At 44.6% G+C, this 16,956-nt stretch overlaps 1 protein-coding gene across 1 annotated transcript; it reads left to right on the top strand.

Moving 5' to 3' along the window:
• Positions 1-10,869: 10,869 nt before the first annotated feature.
• CCL26 (C-C motif chemokine ligand 26) lies at positions 10,870-14,039 on the top strand. Its single transcript, XM_006201460.3, has 3 exons — positions 10,870-10,942; positions 11,032-11,146; positions 13,907-14,039. The coding sequence occupies exons 1-3, from the start codon at positions 10,870-10,872 to the stop codon at positions 14,037-14,039; spliced, it is 321 nt and encodes a 106-aa protein (XP_006201522.1).
• Positions 14,040-16,956: the final 2,917 nt, after the last annotated feature.

The following is a 16,956-nucleotide window of genomic DNA, read 5'->3' as shown; positions in this document are numbered from 1 at the left end:
TCTGTTTCTTTTTTGTTATATTCACTAGTCTGTTTTATTTTTTAGAGTCTACATACAAGTGATAGCATACAGTATTTGTCTTTCTGTTTGACTTATTTGGCTGAGTATTATACCCTCCAACTCTATCCATATTGTTGCAAATGGCAAAATTTTCATTCTTTTTATGGCTGAGTAGTATTCCATTGTACATATATATATATATATATATATATATATATACATCTTCCTTATCCAGTCATCTATTGATGGGCACTTAGGTTGCTTCCATGTCTTGGTAATCGTAGATAATGCTGCTATGAATATTGGGGTGCATGTATCTTTTCAAATTAGTGTCTTAGTTTTTTTTTCAGATATATACTCAGAAGTGGAATTGCTGGGTCATGTGGTAATTCTATTTTCAGTTATTTGAGAGACCTCCATGCTGTGTTCCACGGTGGCTGCACCAATTTACACTTCCACCAACAGAGTACAAGGGTTCCATTTTCCCCACATCCTTGCCGACATTTGTTATTTGTGGTCTTTCTGATGATAGGCATTCTGACAGGTGTGAGGTGATATCTCATTGTGGTTTTAATTCTCATTTCTCTGATGATTAATAATGTTGAGCATCTCTTCATGTCCTGTTTGCCATGTGTGTGTCTTCTTTGGAAAAATGTCTGTTCAAGTCTTCTGCCCATTTTTAAAATTGGGTTGTTTTTTGATGTTGAGTTGTATGGACTGTTTATATATTTTGGATATTAACCCTTTGTCAGTCACATCGTTTGCAAATATTTTCTCTCATTCTGTGTGTTGACTTTTCATTTTGTCAGTGTCTTGCTGTGCAAAAGCTTTTAAAGTTTTTATTTTGTTCTGCTTTTTGTTTGTTTGTTTTATTTGTTGCTGTTAAGTTTAATTAGTTTGTTTTTGTTTTAATTTTCTTTTGTTTTAATTTTCTTTAATTTTAGACAGGTCCAAAAAGATATTGTTAAGATTTGTGTCAGAGGTTTCCACCTATGTTTTCTTCTGGGAGTTTTATTGTTTCTGGTCTTATATGTAGGTCCTTAATTCATTTTGAGTTTATTTTCATATGTGGTGTTAGAGAGCGTTCCAATTTCATTCTTTTACATGTAGCTGTCCAGTTTTCCCAGCATCACTTATTGAATAGACTTTCTTTTCTCCATTGTACATTCCTGCCTCCTTTGTCATAGGTTAATTGACCATCATGTGTGGGTTTATTTCTGGGCTGTCAATTCTATTCCATTGATCTATGTATCTGTTTTGTGCCAGCACCACCGTATTTTGATGACTGTAGCTTTGCAGTATAGTCTGAAGCTGGCGAGCATGATTCTTCCAGCTCAGTTCTTTCTTCTCAAGATTGTTTTGGCTATTCAAGGTCTTTGGTGTTTCCAAACAAATTTTAAAATTATTTGTTCTAGTTCTGTGGAAAATGTCCTTGGTATTTTGGTAGGGATTGCACTGAACCTGTAGACTGCCTTGGGTAGTATGGTCATTTTAACAATATTACTTTTTCCAATCCACATCATAAAGTCTTACATTGCTCAAAATTTTTGAACTTCTCAGAGCTTCAGCTTCTCCCTTCTCCTCCCTTCTTACTTCTTCTCTTTCCTTGCCTCCTTTCTGGGTTTTTCTCCTCTGTCCCACCAGCCAGCCTTCCTACTGAGTTCAACAAGGCTCCATCCCTCTGTTGAGAGAACAGCCACATGACAAAGGGAGTCCCTGCACAGCTGTCCTCCAGCAATCCATATCTTCCTAGACAAAGCCTCTTTCTTCTTCCCCATTCCTGTTTCCTTCTTGGGAACAGACATGCTGGGAGAGTTTATTGGAAAGAGGCTTGTTTGGCAAAGGGAAATGCTTTGCTGTCAGGAATTCTGCTTCAGATCTAGGTCTCCACCCCTGCAAAGCTATTTGTTCTGAAGAATTCTATGTCCTTCTCTTTGGTAGAATCTCTTTGTTAAAAGGCAGTTATCTAATTTCCCAGAATTACAGGCCTGTCCATTTCCAGGAAACCCCTTCAGGACACACAAAGCTTTCGCCCTCCTAATGCTACATGCCTGGGTCTTTCCACCCAACATTCCTCCTGAGACATGGGCAAGCCTCAGGGGAAATTATTCTGTTGCTGACCATGCGGGGGTTGGGCAGACTCACACCCTTCCAAAGCTCAGCCGGAACAAGGCAGTGAGAGGACTCCAGGCACCCTCCCTGCCTCGACTCCTACCCAGTCCCATCTCTGGCTTTGCCTCTTCTTCTTGGCCATGAATAATAACCACTTTCATATAAGTCTCTTTTGGCGTCTACATCTCTTGATTCCAGGGGAAAAAAATATCTGTGACTGGCTTTTCCTGGAAATCTCTGCATTCTTCTCCTGGCTTCCTAACTGTGAATAAGGACCAGCCCTACGGAACTTGCATGTCTTGTCAGGATGCTGCGGTCTGGCCCCATCGCGATGTTGCTGGATGACCATTTTCTGAGAGTCATCTGGGAAACTTCTCTCAGGACTCAGAATTGGGAAGAGCTGCATGAATCCCAGGAAACCAGCGGGTTGTTTTATGTCGTGGATGTTGTGAATGGTGAGACTGAGACTTTCTAAATTGGCTCCTTGAAAGCCGGCCAGCTCTCACCGCCTGACAGGTGCACCCTCTTAACTACCCAGGCCCTATTCGCTCTTTGCTTTTATTTCCTTGCTTAATTGCAGAGTAGTTTGGCTCCAGGACAGAGCCTGAAGCAAGTTAACCTTGAGGCTCTTTCTCAGGGTAGGGTCCAGGGGACAGGACCCTAAGATACTCCAAGGTAGGACAAAGCACAGGCATGAGATAGATTTGGCTTTGAACTTTGGACCTGCTGTGTGACTTTGAGCCAATAACCTCCCCTCTCTGAGCCTCAGTCAGTTTCCTTGGATGAAAAGGGAGGGAAAGAAAACCTCCCTCATAGAACTGCCATGAGGATAGACAGAATAACTAGTAACAAGCAAACAAACAAACAAAAAGTTTGTCTTTTTCTGATTGCTGGAAATATGTTTTCTTTTCTTGATTCCACACTGCTTCTATTAGACCCAAACTAGGACACTGCCTGCCTTCAGTGTGGAGCTGCTCAGCCCTGGGAAAACCCTCCTAACACCCTGTGCCTCCTTCTGACCTCTCCTTTCTCCCTGATTGAGGTCCCACTGAGACAGCAGACAGGGCGTTTTCATCCATTTACTCAGCTTTGGTAAGGATGGGGCTAGGTCTTGTCCACCTTGCACCTCCAGAGCCTTGGACAGGGCCGGGCACCTGGTAAGAACTCAACAAACATTCATGAAATAAACGGGTTCCAGACTCTGTGCTGAAGCCTTATTAAGACAAACAAGGAAGCTTCTTACTTCTTTCAGGTCGTCCCTTGTCCCCATCTAGTTCATCCTTCTTACAACAGCCAGGGAGTCTTTATAAGCCTCTCCTCTAATCTTATCCCCTGCTTAAAATTCCTTAATGTCTCCCCATCGTGTTTAGGACAAAGAAGAAAACGCCTGATACGCACTCTCTATAGGAGGCTGTAGAGCGGGGTCAGAGGGGATTTGCCACGAAGCGCTGGAGCTTTGATCTCGGGGACTCTCATTTGCAGGGTCCCTTCCAAAGCCCTGAACCTCATTTGGTAGCTGTGCCTTTTTTTTAAAGAGGGGCCACAAACTGTGTAAGCATTAGCCTCCACCAAACCCAGATCTGTGCCTTGAGCCTGGAGATGAGAGGGTGAGATTTAGAGCCAGTTTCCCTGCATTTGCCATTTACAGATGTGCCTCAGTTTCCTCATCTGCAGAGAGGGAATATGTAGTAATAGATCTGCCGTGTAGGGCTGTGTTGGGAGTGCACACAAGTGAGGCACTGCAGGACGGTGCCTGGCAGTCAGGCAGCCCCGAGGGTTGGTTGCTGATGTACAGGGTCCTGCATGATTTATCAGTCCATAGAGAGACACAGGTCACTGCCAGAGCTATGTGATTCAATGCTGGACAGTGTTCTCTGGGAACTGGGGGAGGGCTGCCTGGTCCCGCTTGGAAGGGAGGATGGAGGAGGGCTTCCATGTGCTGGTGACATGGTCACAGGCACAGAGGGAGATGTCTTTGCAGACACTGAATGGGACTTTCTGCCCCCAGCGGAAGGATATTTGGTGGCAGACACTCAGAGTGCAGAGCCCACATTCTTCAGCACCCACCCTCCCATTCTCACCATTTCTTCCATCCACCACCCACATGCACTTGAGACCTCCACCCCAGGGCTCCATCTTGGCCCAAGTGCAAGGCCTGCCTAAGCACACACAGCCACAGCCATGGGAGGTGGAGGCTGAACGATGCAGCTTCCTTGCTGTCAGTTGCAGTGACTCTGGTTCTTGTCCAGAGCTTTCCATGGGACCCCGGGTGCCCACCGTGGGAACATGCTTGATAAAGCATCCTTCCCTTATCAGCTGCCCTCCCGGCCCTGTCTCATCCCCCGACACCCCTGCTGGTATTTCCTGCAATCTCCACCCAAATATGCTGTGTTTACACTCAGCTCCTTATCTCAGGATCTGCTTCTGGGAGAACCCAACACTAGATCCAAGGTGGAAGGGAGAAGCCCACTCACTGGCACTTGAGGCTGTTACTCAGCTTGGGCTGCTGGAACAAAATACTGCAGACTGGGTGTCTTAAACAGACATTCCTTTTCTCATGGTTCTGGAGGCTGGAAACCCAAGATGTTGGTAGGGCTGGTTTCTCCCAAGGCCTCTCTCCTTGGCTTGCGAATGGCTGTCTTCTGCCCTCATGTGGTCTCATTCCTGTGCACACAACTTCCCTGGTGTCGCTTCCTCTTCTTATAGAGACACTAGTCCTGCTGGGTCAGGGCCTCACCTGTATGGCCTTGTTTGACCATAATTACCTCTTTAAAGACCCTATCTCCAAATATAGTCACGTTGAGGGCTAGGGCTTCACCATATGAATTTGGGAGGAACCAAATTTTGTCCCTAAAGCGGGGAGCAAGGGAGAAGCAACTCAGCTACGGAAGGTGGGCCTAGAAAGGCAAGGTAGGCTGTCAAAGCCCGGTGCCCGTGACAACAGAAGAACAGTAGGCCTGATCCTAAAAGTGTCCACAGCAGCGGAAATGCAATGACAGTCCAGACCTTAGAAACCACACAGGTTGGGGGCTTTGAGAAATCTCTACGTATATGTGGGGAGTCCAGCCACCAAGTGGGAGGGTAGGGGGTGGGGGCTTTAGCCATAGGGAAGGGCTGGGAGGAAAAGAGCGGGATCCAGGGCCACCAGTCATGGGCTGGCATCAAGGACACACTCAAGGCCCTGGCCAGAGGGGCTGGTGTACAAATACCAAAGAGAAGGGGTTTCAGGAGAGGTCTATCTATAGCCATGCTTCTTAACTGAAGGGACCCCCAATGTCTCATGAATAAAACAATTACTAACCATAAAGGGGGAAAATTGATAAATCGGACTACAGTAAAATTTGAACCTGGTATTCATTAGAGGACACCAGTAAGAGAGTGGAAGAGCAATCTGCAGACCCAGAGAAGATTTTTGCAATATATCTGTACTAGGTTGAGTCATACATCTGCCCCCAAATGCACAGTCTCAGAATGTGACCTGATCGGGAAATTGGGTCTTTGCAGATATAATTATTTAAGCTAAGAAGAGGTCTGAACTTGGAATTTCCGGGGCGCCGCAGATTGCAGAGACCATGACAGCAAAGACAAATTCTGGAGTGCAAGCAGGCAACCTGAGACCCTTGGGATGGACTCTGCTAGGTCGGGGAGAGGCAGGGTTTGGAAGGAAGAAGCAGAAACAGTGCAAACAAGACATGGGCCAACCCAAACAACTCTTTACTTCAGAATGAGAAACATTCTGAATACAAAAGAGGGAGTCACAGAAAGGAGAGAAATGAGAAGGTGATGACTCAAATAAAATATTTTCTTAATTGCAGAGTGATTTGTTTTATTCACCAATTCATTTCTTTCCCCTTCACTAATTTATTGAAATATGATACACATATCCTTAGGGGACAGCTTAATGTATTTCCCTGAGGATAAAAATTTCCATTAGCCCCTAAGTCAAGAAACCAGCTATACCAGCCCCCAGAGCTCCCTTCCTTCTAGTCACTATGCCCAAGGGGCAGCCCTATTTTGACTTTCATCATTATAGGTTAATTTTGCTTGTTTGGTATTTTATACCCGTGGAATCCTACAATATTTCTCTTTCACACATGGCTTCTTTTCCATAGTGTTAAGTCATAAGACATACGCACATGGTTACATGGAATTATGATTCATTTTCATTGTTGTATGGTATTGTATTATGTTAATAAACCACAGTTTATTTTCCATTGTATGTTGATGGCTATTTGCATAGTTTCCAGCTTGAAGCTATTACAAAAAATGTCTTTTGGTGCATGTAGGTATGCATTTCTGACAGGTATATATCTAGGAGTGAAATTTCTGGATTGTAGAGTCTGCATGTGTTCAGTTTTAGTAAAACCTGCCAAGAGTTTTCCACTCCTGTCAGCAGTATGTGAGTTTCCAGTGCACCATATTCTCATTAACGTTTAGTATTTGCCAGCTCTTTCATGTTAGTCATTCTGGTGGGTGTCAGTAATATCACATAATCATATAAGTTTGCAATTCTCTGATGACTAATACAATCAAATCCCATTTCATTCATCATTGGGGTTTCCTCTTTTGTGAAGTGTTTAAGTCTCGGCCACTTTTTTTCTATTGGGTTGTCCGTCTTTTTTTGTTGACGTATCGTGTTCTTTATATATTCTGATAACAGATCATATATCCTTATATGCCTTTGACAGATACATGTTGCGTTCATCTCTTAGGGCTTCTGTGACAAATAACGACAAACCAGATGGCTTAAAACAACAGAAATTTATTCTCTCATGGTTCTGGAGGCTTAGAGGTCTGAAATCAATGTGTCAGGAGGGCCGCACTCCCTCTGCCGGTTCTAGGGAGAATCCTTCCTCGGCCCCTCTTATTTTTAGGGGGATCCTGGCAACCGTAGGTATTCCTGGGCTGTAGCTGCATCATTCCAACCTCTGCCTCCATCTTCATGTGGCTTCTTCCCTGTGTGTCTCTCTGTCACTTCACATGGACTGCTTTTTAAAAAAATATTTTTATTTGGGAGGGGTAGGTAATTAGGTTTATTTCTTTATTTTTAAAGGGAGGCCTGGGGATTGAACCCAGGACCTCATGCATGTTAAGCATGTGCTCTGCCACTGGAATTATACCCTCCCCCCTCACATAGCCTTCTTATAAGGACACTAGTCATTGGATTTAGAGGTGAAAGGAAAAAACAAAACAAAACAAACCCTCTGTTTCCTGTCTACTCACTACAACACTCGACTCTCAGTGCTTCACTTCTTACTCCAGGTGTGGCAGGGTTTTCCTCATAGCCAGCAGTTCTCAGACACCAGCCGAGTGTCCTACGGTTTAACTCAATTCTGACACTACCTACCTGGAGATACTGTCAGATCCCACTGGCAAAGGGTTCAGTCCCCCAAGACTGCCCCCACTTCAGAGGCCAATCGCGGGTCCAGGCTGTCACCTTACAACTGAGCAAGACCCTATGGGACCTTCCCAGGAGAGATAGCCCACCCCACCCCACCCCACCCCCACCTGCCTCCACCTGCCCCTGTTTGTAGAAGAACTTTAGCCTCCAAGGCCTCCCCTGAGTTCTGAAGAATAAATTTAATCAGAGAAATGAGAAAATGCAGAAAGAAAGGAAAACAGTCAAGCAAAACAAATATTAGTTTAGCCATTAAACAAAGTCAAGGACCTTTAGTTCCTCTTCAAAGGCTACAGCTAATATTCTGAGCCATCTCCTTCAAGCTGTTTCTGGTGGCTTGAAGATACTGAAACCCCCACTGGGTGGAAGGTGTTAACTGTATGCTGAATGCAAGCACATAGACCCTAGACCTGCTAGAACCAGCAGGACCAGCTGACCAGAGATTTATGGCTCAGATAATGTTCCCATCACAAGTGAGATATGACAGCTACTTGGAACATGTGATGGAGACAACCATCTCTGAAGACACATTACTCCCTCCCCAACACCCAGCGCTATCCTCTTTTTCCTTTATAATCACCAAGCAAAACCTGGGGAGTGGGGAGTTGGTTCTTTGGGACACGAGTCCACATTCTCCCCAGGATTGCAGCTTTCCTCAATAAAACTATTTTTCCTTTTACCCAACACTTGTCTCTCAGTATTGGATTCTTGAGCCACGAGAAGCCGAACCTGAGTTCAATAACACCTGTGCTTCTGACTGACCAGCTAGAGATCAGTGAGGGTCCCATGACCCCCACCTTGATAATTTACTAGAGCGGTTCATAGAACTCAGGAAAACTACATTTACTTACTAGATTACCTATGTGTTATCAAGGATACAGCTCAGGAACAGCCCAATGGAAGAGGCATAGGGTAAGACACGGGAAGGGGCCAGAGCTTCCATGCCCTCTCCAGGCATGCCATCTTGGGGAGTGGGGCTGAAAGTTCCAGCCCTCTAATCAATCCCATGGTTGGCTCCCTTGGCAACCAGCCCCATTCTGTGGTCATCCAGGAGTTTTTCAAAAAATCACATCGTTAATATAAACTCAGGTGTGGTTGAAAGGGGCTTGTTATGAATAACAACACTCCTTTCACCTTTTTGCTCCGGAGCTATTTCAAGAACTGAGGACAAAAGACCAAATATCAAATCAAAAGATGCTCTCATTGCTCTTATTGCTTAGAGAATGACACAGAGTTTTAGAAGCTGTGTGCCAGGGGATGTAGACCCCATATATATTTATTAATATAAATCACAATATCACAAGAGCCCACTCTAATCCAACATGATCTCCTCTGAACTAATTACAACTGCAAAGATCCTATTTTCCAAATAAGGTCACATTCTGAAGCTCTGCATTTTGAATTTGGGGTGGGGGGTGGAACACTATTCAACTTCGTACAAATCCAGCAAAAATCTTCCCCTTTGCAGATCGCTTTCATTCTCTTATTGGTATCTTTGAATGAATAAAAGTTCCAAGTTTTAATATAATCCAATTTACCAACTATTCATCAGCCCCTTACGGTTAGTGCTTACTGTGTCCCATTTATGAAACATTTGGGTTCCCAGCACCCAGTAGCTGTTCATTACAGTAGAAACTGATGTGTAAAGGTGGCCTTCACATAGGATGGTGTGGGGGCAAATTGAAGGCACAGGGGAGTTTAGCCTAGAGAAGAGGAAACGTAGTTGATAATGGTTGTAACAGGTGCTGTTGGGGCCCCGTGCATATGCCCTCATCACTCACTTCTTTGAGCCAAAGGCTGCTTACAGGCGACACCCGTGACTCTACCCTAGGGCCTTTTCTCTGAACACAGAGCACACTCATCCTGCTCATTGGACAAGCCAGGCATGTGGGGTGCAGCCTCAACAAATGACACGTAGAGAGCTGGGGAGTTGACATCCCTGCTCCCTCACCCTGTAGCTGGGCGAACTCAGGCTTATTCCGCTCCAACTCCCAGAATCCCCCAGTGGAACTGAGCTGCAGCTGCCCGTGGTTGTAATCTGCCCATCACCTGCCCCACAGCGGCGCCCTCCTCTCCCCATCTCAACTCCCACCTCCTGGTGTCTTCTGGAATCAGCTCCTCATGATTTCTTGCACTGGAATCCTCCTTTATCTGTTTTAGGGGAACCTGAACAAAATCATGGTCTTCAAATCTGCTGAAACCTCAACTTGTTCATCTTCCAAAAGAAGAGAAGAGAAATTGGGCATTTTTGTAAAGGTAGAAAAAAATGGGAATATAGATTTCAGGGAAACTGTAAAAAGAGCTTAAAAGAACTTTGTCACAGAGCTGTGTTAGGTTGAGATGAGTTCAGTAGTGAGTTCCCCATCACTCGGAGAAGTCAAAACATTCTGGACGACTCTGAGAGGGTGTTTCAAAGGGCTGGACTAGATGAGATTTAAGGTCCCAGCTAGCCCTGAAATATTCTATAATGGCCTTTTTTTAAAGCTTAAATTCAAAATTTTAAAGCTCTGGTGGGGCATATCAAGGGGGTGGGAATGACCAAGCAAGGGGTCATGAAACACGGGTCTGAAAGTTCCAGCCTACTCTCCCCTGAGACTCTCCTGGCAGAAGTCACTACCCCTTTCTAAAATTTGCTTTCCCCATTTTAGCCAAATCTGGCTAAAATACAGATTCCTGGGTCCCCCTGTCAAAGAGCCTGATCCAGGAGGAGCAAAACAGGGACAGCCAATATATTTTTTTTCCCAGGCTCCAGGTGACTGTGATGTTCTATCAGGTTTGACTCTCTAAACTGGATAAGATACATCTAAGTATCTCCAGGCAGCCCTGGCACCCTGTGTCAGTTGATGTGAGACCATAGGAAGGGCATATACCTGGAGCATCACTTGCGAGCATCCATTGTGTGGTCAGGCTGCCATATGCTCCTGTCCTGAGACTGTCCAGACCTCAGCAAGAAATACACAATATTTAGAAAACCAAGAAAGCTTTGGCCGAGAGCCAGAAATCTTACCTAGGACGACCGATTGTGTCACAAAGTAATTGAAGTCAATTCACGAGAATTCTTATTTCATTTCCTCTGCCTTACTTTTCAAACAGCTGTTGACTCAGGTCATGGCACTGGCTGGGAATCTCCCGTGGGTACATTGGCCTCTCCCCTTTCCCCAGATAACATTTCCTCACTTCCCAGCCTTCTTTTCATGGATATCAGGTTGCTCCCCCACTGTAGGGTCAAAAGGTTTGCTTTTGTGTTTAATTACAAAATTCTCCAGAATTGTCTTCAGAGATTGCTCATACCCATAAAAGATGATCAGGTTGAAACAGGAGTTAGGGAGAAGGCTGTGAAGGACCCAGCTTGCAGCATCATGAAGAGCTTCCTTGCAGCTGCTCCTCTTTTCCTGATTTTTATCCTGAGCGTCCATCTCGGAGCTGCCATACGTACGGAGATGCCCCGCTTCCTTCCCGGGCTGACTAGGGATGGAAGCAAAGGGACATCTCTAAGTTCCTTCCTCTCCCTGGTTTTTCAGGTGCTGGTGATGTGGCCAAGTTCTGCTGCTTCCAGTACGGCCAAAAGATCCTTCCCTGGAGGTGGGTGAGTACCTACGAATTCACCCAGAATAGCTGCTCCCAGCAGGCTGTGATGTGAGTATTTCTTCTTTGGGTTTTTAGGGTCCCTACCAGTCACATGATTGGGTGGGTGCGAGGCAGACCCCCATAGTGCCAGGATGAGCCTCAGGATGGTAACCTGGTGACTTAGGTGGTCACCCTGCCCCGGCCACTAACAAGTGTGACCCTGAACTTGGTTTCCTCACTTCCACACCATGTGCCAGACACTGTGTTAAATGCTGCGTATAAAAGAGAGAATAAACAGCCCTTCTAGACCTTACATCTAGCATAAGAAAGGGGGCATTAAAAAACATTTGCACAAAACAGATGATCACAATTGCCATGAGTGCTTAAAAAGACAGCAGGAGAGAACAGGAGGGCATTGTAAGGAAGGCAAAACTTTCTACGCTCTTAGGGGCTCTGGCAGGGCCTGAGAATTAAATGGACATAAGACAAATGAACAGGAGAAAAGCATTCAGATTTTTATACGAACACAGAAGCCCCTGTAGCAAGACGAAGACCCACACAGTGGCAAAGCCTACGTGCTTTTTATACAAAACCATGCTTTTGAACAAAGAGGGAACTGTGGGAAAGTAATTAAAACACACAGGGGTGGGGAAAGCCAAAGGATGGTAAGAGTTATCGTAACAGGGTCTGTTTGTACTGAATTCTCCTGGTCTCGATTCTCTGTCTCAGACGTGAAGACTATTTCTTTCCCTGGGTGCAAGGACATTTTTCACATAGGAGTTCTAGCTCCCGCTTTCAGGAAGACAAGGGGAGGTCAGAACGCCCTTCTTGCTCCTGCTGGGGATTTGTTTGTTTTTAGTGTCTTTAGCGCAAAAGAATCTTTATGCCAAAGTAGTATATTTGGGGGCAGCATATTCTGCCACCCTAATCAGGTCACAGGAGGGCCTAACTTAGTGTCAGGAGGGCCTCCTGGAGGTGGTGACATTTACACTGAGCCCGGCCCCAGGATAAATGGGTGTGGCCCAGTGAAGGAGGCAGGCAGGAGAAGGGATGTGCCAGGCAGAGGGAGCAGCAGGTAGATGAGAAGAGGATGAACATGTTACTGGCAAGGCAGGCAGGTGGAAGGAAGCCAGGTCATGGCAGCCTCGTCAGGAGCAGGAGAGAGGATACACAGCCGGAAGTGTCCCTGCAGGACTAAATGAGGTCAGGATACGCAAAGCGTTTCATGCTATGCCCGCACCCAGTAAACGTTCATCAAATGGATGTATTTTTAAGTGCAAATACACAGTCAGGGGCTGTCCCTGCTCCCGAGGACACGGGGCTCCTGAGCGTGAGAGAATGGTGCAGAAAGAGAGAGAAGGGGCTTCAGGGACAGCCCTGAATGTTGCATTTTGAGACAGTTGAGGCGGGAAAGAGGCACTCAAGTGCCTAGATACAGAGGGGGTGCTCCGGGGCTCAGGAGGCCCTGGGTCTTCTCCTTTGCGTCTTGATTGGCTTTCTGGAGTTTTCAAGACATCAACCCTTAGCCAACAGCCTGCAAAGGGCCCCGAGCTGGGCTCAAAGCAGTGGCTTCATCACTTATAAGATGTGTGACCTTAGGCAAGTCAAGTTTCCTCATTTATAAGAGGAAGGTGAAAGGCTTGTATCAATTATCTGTCGCTGCATAACGAACCACCCAAAGCTTAGCCGCTTAATCCAACAAAAATCACTTTGTTACCTCTCCTGGTTTGTAGGGGTCTGGGATTCCAGCAGGGCTTGGCTGGAAGGTTCTGGCTTGGCGTCTTTTGTGTGGTTGTAGACAGATGGTGCTGGAGCCAGAACGGCTGGGGCCTGGAGGCCTCTCTCTCCCCCGCCCAGGGCCTCTCTGTGTGGCGTCTCTGTCGGGCTAGTTTGGGCTTCCTCACAGCAAGATGGCCTGGGGGGTGGTAGGACTCCTTACAAGGAGGTCCAGAGCTCCTGGCTAGGTACTCAGTGAGCCAGGCAGAAGTTCTTCAATCTTCCATGACTCAGCTACAAAGTCACATGACATCCCTTCTGCCACACTCTATTGGTCGACTGGTCCCTAAGACTAGCCCAAGTCTGTGGGGAGGGGACACAAACCCCACCTCTCAATGAGAGCAACATCAAGTGAATGTTTGAACATCCTCGAAGCCCTTCCTCCCTCTTGTTCTCCCATTCTTTCGGCGCTTCTCTCCTGTGTGTCCCGGACCTGCCTGAGGGCCCCAGGAGGTACTGCTGGCCACTGTCAGCACCCCCGACCTAGGCTCTCGCCACTTCCAAGTGCCGTCAGCAGGCACAAGGCTAGAAAGGATTCAGAGGTGTCAACAATAACCCCCAGTCTCACTGAGCTCACGGCGTGGTAGGCAATGCAGGAACCGTAACCACAGGAGCAGCCGTAGCAAAGCACCCATGATAATGTGATGAACATGAAGTGGTGCAGTGCCTCTGAGGTTCCTTTGTCTAAAACTGATAGTGGTGCTGATGGCATCAACTACGGGAGACACTGAAACCACTGAATTATAATTACACACTCTGAGTGGGCGAATTACACGGTGTGTGGATGATATCTCAGTAAAGCTGTTGTATTCAAACGAATGGTACAGGTTACCCGCTTCAGGCTAGAGCTGGGGGAACATGTTTCCAGGGAAGGTGGGCCTGGCCGTGCGGTTTCCAGTGGAAAGCAGTGGGGGGGGGGGCGGGGCCAGGGTCCGAGGAGGGAACAGGGGTGCAGCAAAGCGAGAAGATGAACTCAGGGGCTGCCCCTCCCTTTCCATCCCTTCCCGGAGGCACAAGTTCTCATTGTTGACCACCAGCATCTCTTTTCCACAGATTCACCACCAAAAGAGGCCAGAAAGTCTGTGCAAAACCGAACAAAACATGGGTGCAAAGATATGTTTCCTTACTGAGGGCCCAGCAACAGGAGCGGCTGCTGAATTTTCAGCCCCAAATGCCCGGATCCTGATCTGCTCTTGGCTCTGCCTCCCTTGGTGGAGTCTGAACAATTTATCCAACAGAATGCTCCATGGGTCTGCTGGGGAGGAGAGGCTGTTTCCCACCAGAGCCTTTTTTTTTTCAATTAAGTTTTGATTTGCTCATAAACCTTTGATAACACCCGAGTTTTCTTCCAAGAAAATAAGAGTCAATATTTGCAGCTGACTGATTCTGCTATTGATTTCTGCCTTTTGTTTTTCTTTTTGTGGAAAAACACAAGGACAATGTTAATATATTTAGGCAAAATGCCCATGAAATGTTTTAACGTTATTTAGAGAGAGAAGTTTTATGTTATATAGAAAATTAAATTCTGTACAGCCACTCATAGCCTGTTGGTGCTGGGTAAGTGAAATGCATCTCTATTTGGCAATGTCTTCTCATAAGGTATTAATTAATAAACATGAATATCTACCTACTGACGCTAGGATGCCTACGTATATAACCTAAAGAACTTTTAAAAATAATTAGACATTCACAGGAAAATAATATAGAGAGGCCAGGTGTACCTTTTACCCAGTTTCCCCAATAGTCCCATCTTACATACTTACAATACAACATCAAAACCAGGAAACTGACATCGGTATAAAGTGTCTGTATCGTTCTGTCATTTTCCCACATGTGTAGATTTGTGGACTCACCATTACAACCAAGATACAGAACTACTCTGTCACCACAAAGATGTGATCAGTGTTATCTCTACAATCTTGTCTTCCCTCCCTAGCAACCTTCCATCCTCAACCCCTAGCAACCAGTAATCTGCTCTCCTTCTCTATAATTTTGTCTTTTAGAGAATGTTCTATCAAAGGAATCACATAGTATGTGACCTTTTGAGACTGGCTTTTTTTTTACCTTCACATAATGCCCTTGAGATACCCCCACGTTGTTGCATGTTTCAATAGTTCATTCTTTTTCACTGATGAATAATATTCCATGGTTCTGATGTTAATAAAACTGTAGTTTATTTAACCATTACCCTCTTGTAGGTTTTCAGCTTGGGGCTATTACAAATAAAACTGCTAAGAACGATCATGTACATATAGGTTTTTGTGTGGATATAGGTTTTCATTTCTCTGAAATAAACATCCAGGAATGCAACTGCATAGAATAAATGTATGTTTAGTTTTTGAAAGAAACTGCTAAGCTTTTTTCTAGAGGGACTGTGTCATTTTACATTCCCACCAATAAACGTATGAAGGATCCAGTTTTCTGTGCATCTTTGCTCACATTTGGTATCACCACTAGTTTTTATTTTAGCTGTTCTCATGGGTGTGTAGTGACATTTCATTATGATCTTAATTTTCATTTCCTTAATGGCTATTAATCGGCAATGTCTTTTCTTGTGTTTATCTGTCACTCATACATCCCCTTTGGTGAAATGTCTCTTACATTTTTGGTCCATTTCCTAGTTAGATCATTTGTTTCCACTGCCGAGTTTTGATATGAGTCCTTTATCAGATAAATTCTGGATATGAGGCCTTTGTCAGATATGTGGTTTGCAAATATTTTTTCTGTCTGTAGTTTGCCTTTTCATCTCCTTAACAGGGTTTTTCACAGAGAAAAAGATTTAACCTTGATGAAGTCTAAGTTATTGATTTTCTTCTTTCATGGTGCATGATTTTGGTGTTATCCCTAAGAACTCAGCACCAAGCCCTAAGTCGCAAACATTTTTTTCTATGTTTTCTCCTTAAAGTTTTCTAGTTTTCCATTTCCATTTAAATTTAGGCTGAATTTTGGGTTAATTTTTTTTTTTACATTTTTTATTGATTCATAATCATTTTACAGTGTTGTGTCAAATTCCAGTGTTCAGCACAATTTTTCAGTCATTCATGGACATATACACACTCATTGTCACATTTTTTTCTCTGTGATTTATCATAACATTTTGTGTATATTTCCCTGTGCTATACAGTGTAATCTTGTTTATCTATTCTACAATTTTGAAATCCCAGTCTATCCCTTCCCACCCTCTACCCCCCCCCCCCCGGGTAACCACAAGTCTGTATTCTCTGTCCATGAGTCTATTTCTGTCCTGTATTTATGCTTTGTTTTTGTTTGTTTTTGTTTTTTAGATTCCACATGTGAGCGATCTCATATGGTATTTTTCTTTCTCTTTCTGGCTTACTTCACTTAGAATGACATTCTCCAGGAGCATCCATGTTGCTGCAAATGGCATTATGTTGTCGGTTTTTATGGCTGAGTAGTATTCCATTGTATAAATATACCACATCTTCTTTATCCAGTCTGGGTTAATTTTTGTATAAGGTGTGAGCTTTAGGTCAAGGTTTGTTGGTTGATCGATTTACCTACCTACCTACCTGCACTCATTGTGGTTTTGATTTATGTGTCCCTTATGACTAATGATGTTGAGCATCTTTTTCATGCACTTTTTGGCCATTTGTATGTCTTCTTTGGTGAAATGTCTATTCAAATCCTTCAACTTGGCCTTTTCATGGTTGAATTGTAAGGGCTCTTTATATATTCTACATACTAGACCCTTATTAGTTGTATGATCTGCAAATATTTTTCTCCTACTCCGTGGGTTGTCTTTTGACTTTCTTGTGAGTGCCCATTGGATGCACAAAAGTTTTTATTTTTATAAAGTCCAATTTATCTCTTTTTTCTTTGATTGCTTGTGCTTTTAGTATCAAGAAACTATTGCCTAGTACAAGGACATACTCTGTATGATGTCAGCTCTTTTCAATTTGAGGTTTGTTTTATGGCTCAGAATAAGTAGTCTACCTTGGTATGTGTTTCTCAGGCACTTGAGAGAAATGTGTATTCCACTGTCGATGGGTGGGTGGAGCCTTTTATAAATGTCAGTCAGATCCTACTGGTTGATGCTGCTGCTGGATTCTTCTGTATCTTTGCCACGTTTCTGTAGAGTTGTT

Source organism: Vicugna pacos, chromosome 18 (assembly GCF_048564905.1).
Source record: "Vicugna pacos chromosome 18, VicPac4, whole genome shotgun sequence".
NCBI classification, from domain to species: Eukaryota; Metazoa; Chordata; class Mammalia; order Artiodactyla; family Camelidae; genus Vicugna; species Vicugna pacos.
The sequence above is the reverse complement of the archived record's forward strand: the minus strand, read 5'-3'. Positions and strand labels throughout refer to the sequence as shown.